This window comes from Procambarus clarkii, chromosome 1 (genome assembly GCF_040958095.1).
Source record: "Procambarus clarkii isolate CNS0578487 chromosome 1, FALCON_Pclarkii_2.0, whole genome shotgun sequence".
NCBI classification, from domain to species: domain Eukaryota; kingdom Metazoa; phylum Arthropoda; class Malacostraca; order Decapoda; family Cambaridae; genus Procambarus; species Procambarus clarkii.
In genome coordinates, this window is record NC_091150.1 from 4,285,321 (window position 1) to 4,290,919 (window position 5,599).

At 48.5% G+C, this 5,599-nt stretch overlaps 1 protein-coding gene across 1 annotated transcript; it reads right to left on the reverse strand.

Annotated features, from left to right (window-relative positions):
- Nucleotides 1-834: 834 nt before the first annotated feature.
- LOC138357677 (uncharacterized) lies at nucleotides 835-3,961 on the reverse strand. The gene is made up of 2 exons (XM_069314698.1): nucleotides 2,251-3,961; nucleotides 835-1,863 (listed from the first exon to the last, which is right to left on the reverse strand). The coding sequence occupies exon 1, from the start codon at nucleotides 3,849-3,851 to the stop codon at nucleotides 2,994-2,996; it is 858 nt and encodes a 285-aa protein (XP_069170799.1). The 5' UTR covers nucleotides 3,852-3,961; the 3' UTR covers nucleotides 835-1,863; nucleotides 2,251-2,993.
- Nucleotides 3,962-5,599: the final 1,638 nt, after the last annotated feature.

Consider the following 5,599-nt stretch of genomic DNA (forward strand, 5'->3'; position numbering starts at 1 on the left):
AGAGCTGTAGTAGTGGTAGGTGTGAAGGAACAAGAGGGCTCCACAAGGGAGGAATCGAGGAATAAAGACAAAGCAGAAGTGGCAGGGATATTAAAGGAGATAGGAATGGAAGGGGCTGAACGAGACATAGAACAGTTTTTCCGGATTGGCCAGGACAACAGAGACAAAAAGAGATTGATCAAGGTAGTATTCAAGAGCGAGGACATCAAAGAGGACATCCTAGTAAAGAAGAGCAAACTGAGGTATGCAAGGAACTATAAAGAGGTATATGTTCAGAGGGACATGACCAGAGACGAGATAGTAAGGGCAGCAAATGCAAGGAAAAGGCGCAAGGAGAGGGAAGGGAGCCAGGGAACCTCAGCCTCCAACCCAGCAATCCCAGAGGGGAGTGGGGAGCCCCAATCCAGCAACCCAGGAACCCCAGGGGGGGAATGCAACACCCCAGCCCACCACCCAATAGGGCCCTCCCTACCCCCCAGCACAAACCCTTCCTTGCCCCTGCACAATGCCCATCAGGAAACCCAAATCCTCCCCCTCCCCTTACCCCAAGTAGCCCCTGCTTTCCCAGCCCCTGGTCTTCTCCTTGCCCCAAGCAGGCCTGAAGTAGACCTAAGCCCTCCATCCCCCACTCCACCTCCCCCTGAACTCCTGGAAACTACCTCACAGGAGGAGGAGCCTACCCAAATAGCAATGACCATAGAACAACTTCCTACACTTGTGGGGAGTGAGGTTGAAATTGGATATAAGAAAGTGAGCTTCAAGGTAAGTTTACCAATTCTCATATAGACTGTGGGTTGGTTGGTGTTGTCGTCGTTGATCCTTCTCTACGGACAACCCAACCCACAACTCGGTAGAGTGCTTACACTAGGAGATCACCCTTGGCGCTTCTGGCTCTCGGAGAGGGGCTCAACGTCACACGTTTAGGGGATGCGGCTCCAACACTTAGCCTCGTTGTCACGTGCACACACCCACTCGAGCCGCTGTGACTCCCCACTCTCTCCTTATGAGATATGATCTCCTCAATCCCCTATGACTTACTAGTATTACCTCCTACCCTGTCCACAGCAGTGGTTCTTGGTTCTTTCTCTCCCCTTCTTTACTACCTCCTGGGAAGCCTCACTAGGACAAGGGCAAACACCAGCAAATTGTGACACATTTACTGGACAAAGCACATACACGATACATACACACATATAATAATAATGAATCCTATACTCTATAATATCACAATCAGGTTGCACTCCAATACCATCAGAACTCTATTATCAGCTTATCAAGTGATATCCTATCTCCTGGTTCACCACCTGATACTATTAACCTCCTCAAGTTGGTCAAGCCTACATACACTGTTGCACTATCAGCAAGATAATGTATATATAGAAAATCAGCATTTGAATGCAATAACATATACCAGTTTAAATGTTCATTGATACTTCAGTATAAAAACTCCTTGACATAAGAATGCCAACAGTCACTCACCTCTCACTGCGTCTTGCACGCTAATGACAACCAAACACTATCAACTCCCTACTAGTAATCCACCAGAACTTCCCCTTCCACCTCTGGAAGTTCACAACCCTAATATCCTTAGGTTCTTCCGGGCTTCACTACCAGGATCCTCTGCAGCTCCTCCAGGCTGCTATCATGAAGTTTCCTTGTGCAACTACAGTGCTTCACCCTTCTGTTAGGTTCTTCCACAGCTCTCTTGGCTGCTACACCACCTCTACAGAAGCACGTGACACTCCTCTTCACTGCTGCTTCTCCTCACAGCTCGAGGTCCTCTGCTCCACTACCTTGGAGTCTCATCAGCTACATCATCTGCTGGCTTCGAAGTTCTCAGCAACTTCTTCCCCAAAGACAAACCTGCAACCCATCGACACTCCAATAAAATGTTCCCCTTTAACACATAAACAAAAATAACCACACAATATGCTTGCCTCAAACCTCTATCTGTTCTCTACATACAGTGAGAGTGGACTCCCCCGTTTTGGGCGGGTCCATACTCCACCTCGCCTGGCGGCGGTCCTCACTCGCTGGGAGGGTCTTCCTCCATCCAGAGCCGGCTCCCTCAGTCGTCCGCCAGCGCTCAGAGGGGACGGACGTCGCTCCGTGTTCCTCCCTCTCCACTCTCTTATTTCAGGCTTTCTGCCTTATTAAAACATGTCTAACTTATAAATAAACATTGCTACTGTCGCTGGGCACACGACCAACTACAAGTGATCACTATGAACTGGCGTATATCGTGCTTACCACAGATTAATTGGTCGAGGGCGCTTTCCCTCTGACGGCGTCTGGTCAGGGCGCTCCACACAGCACACAATAATGCTTCTGGGCGATTTAATATCTGCTCGTCGACCAGGACTTGAGACCACAACGTTCCCAGCTCGATTCCACAGCTGGTACGTCTGCACACTTCTCTTCTCTTAGAGATATATCACTAGGGGTTCCCTTCTGACGGGAGCTCAAATGGAGCGCGGCTTCCCCCTGCGATGTCTGGCACTCAAGTGAGGTCAAGGTCCTCCAGAAGCGAGCCTCACGCCTCCAGCAAAATGTCCACATCTCCTAGCCCGTCATTTATCTATTTTCTTCTGCATTGCCCATAATCTCAAACTGTTACACATATCCAACCAACTATTTTACATATGCGTTACCACCTCAATACTTGCTAGACCTTCTAGTTAGGTCAGGCTTGCTGAATAACTCTCAAGGAGGGAGACTCGTTTCTCCTGTAGGCTGAGATCATAACACTCCCCTCCCCTTATTTTTGAGAGTTATTCCAGTGGCAAAGCTCGGGATAATACATCCGCCACTACACTGTCTCGTTCTTCAACCAATATACTCTCTTAGGAGTCTACAATTAATTCGTTGCACCTTGCAACATCTGGCTCACAACTCTCCAGAAATATGATCTTCTCACAAACGATTTGACTTCTCTGACACCTCTTAGCTAGGCTGTCCTCTTTGGACGCCTGCACTCCATTGGTCCACTCTACTTACTGTCTCCACCCTCCATTTCCTCGTCTTCCTCTCTTCACGTCCAGAGTCAGACATCTACTGTCTGTACCTCCTCTGTCGTCTTCACTCTTCCATCTACTGCCATTATACTTTCGTCTCCTGTCATCATACTTCACTCCCTCGTCTTCACCGACGATCCTCCCTTTCGTCTCCTCATTTATCCAAGACCTCATCCTGTTTGACTTCCTTCGCATCCTCGGATTTCTTCTATTCCTCCATGCTTGTATCATCTTCCTCTTCCCACACTTCTCACTTCTATACAACTCCATTTCTTCTCCTTCAACACTCCTTCTTTGTTCCCTAAAAGTTTCTTCGGGCACTGTATTACATCCAACAGCACTCGACCGTACATGTCGCTTTACCTCTCCTAGAGTGCTCGTAGGCATCTCTCCACACATACCGTCTCTTCTCCTTTCATTTTCTCGGCTATTACTCTTCTTCATTATCTCTACTCTACGGTTTCTGTGAAACATGTCAACTCCTGACATCTCAAACAACTTAACTCTACTACCCAAATGCCTCTGTGCTCGTGGACAACTTGACGCTCTACTCTCGTCCTCTGTATGCCCACATCCTTCCTCATTCCTACTCAGCACAGTTGCATTCACCTTCCGACTCTTTTTTTCAGCAGTCTGGGCTCTCTTCAGGTCAACTCCCTTCACAGTATTCTTCTTCGGCTGGGCCATCTTCACTTTTGACCTCACCGAGACTTCATTTTTCTGGGCTGGACCTTCATCAAACAGCCATGCTATATCTACATCAATATCTTCTACCGGTTTAATTGACACTGTCTCATCTTCTCCAGCGTCTTCCTTGTCGGCCACCTCTGTCTTCATCACTACCGAGACAGGGTACTCAATGGCTTGGCGGTCTCCTGACTCATCTCCTCGGATGTCAGTCAGGTTCACACTCTCAGGTGTCCCACCCGTGCCGTGGCCTTCTGGGCACTCCTCTGGCACAGTCTCCGCTACGACTTTCGGCAACACCTTTGTCCCGCACAAGTCATTCCCCAGGATCACTTGGACTCCTGGAATAGGTATGTCGGGGCACACTCCCAAAATCACCTCTGCCGACACATATTCCGACCTTAGCTGGACAGTACAAACGGGCATGTCACTCTCCGACAATAACCCATATACTCTCATCTTACTCCTGCCAGCTAACCGCCGATCATTCCCAATCAGGCTTCTCGCAATGAAGCTCTGATTAGCTCCGGTATCTCTTAAGATACCAACTTCTACCTCAGGTTGGCCTCCTACACTGATCCAACCTTTGCTCATGAACGGCCTATACCTCTCGTTCGCTAAGTTCGCTCTCTGTGGTTTGTCTTGGAACACATTGATATATTTGCTTCCGGGGTCACACATGGCCAGGGTCACAACTCTCTTGCCCTGCCGACAATCTCGCATCACGTGACCCAATCCGTTACAATTGTAACATCTCATCTGGGAGAAATCTCTCCTATACGCCCCCGAGTAGCTCTGACTCTGCCCACTCGTATTGGAATTCCTCGGGCCAGATGTACTACTCATACTCTGTGGAGCTTCATTGGACTCTGGTCTCCTCTGCACACTTTTATTTTCCTGCTTACCTCCAGCAGGCGGACTCGGCAACTTTCCTTCCTGGGGCTTAAAACTAGCTGGTCTGCTTGTCTGCCCCCCAAAACTTCTTCCTCCCCAGACTCCACTGGGTCTGCTATTGCTGCGTCTCGCCTCGCTTCTCACTCTGTTCTAACTTAAGCTCTTGTACGCTTCAGTAATCATATCCGCCCTATCTGCGGCATCTTTCACCTCCTTTATCCCTGCTTCTTGGATCTTGAACTTTGTTTCGGGATGCATCATCTCCAAGAACTTCTCCATGACCATCAGTTGCTTCAGGTCAGCATAAGATCCAACTCCAGCAGCCTCAATCCACTTCTGGAATCGTCTTTCCAGATCTCTTGCTGTCTCAGCAAACGTACATGCTCCAACTTTGCTCATTTCTCTGAAGCGCTTCCTATAAGCCTCTGAGGTTAACTGAAACGAGCGCAATATGCTGCTCTTTACTGTGGCGTAATCCTGGCACTCTTCCAGTGACAATTGGGTGTATGCCTCCCTGGCTGCACCGGTCAATCTTAACTGGACCAGCTGGGCCCATTCCTCCTGTGGCCACTCCTTGATACTGGCTACTTTCTCAAAATGCTCGAAGAAGCTCTCTGCCTCTTCGGGCACAAACAAGGGAATGTCCTTCTCCCTAACCCTAACATCTGGTGGGTGTGATACCTGGGTGGTGCTCTCTGGCAACCCATGTTCAATCCTTTGCTCAGCCAAGGTTCTGTTCGCTTCTATCTGCATTTGTTTTGTTCTCTCTTTTTCTTTTTCGACCTCTAGTCTTGCTTTCTCTTTTTCTTTCTCTTGTTCCAACTCCAGTTCCCTTACTCTGGTTTTCTCTTTTTCTACTTCCAACCTGGTTTTCTCTTTTTCTACTTCCAGCCTGGTTTTCTCTTTTTCTACTTCCAGCCTGGTTTTCTCTTTTTCCTTCTCGGCTTCATTTTTCATCTGGAGTTCTAATTTCATCTTTTCCAGCTGGAACTGTCTCTCCTCAC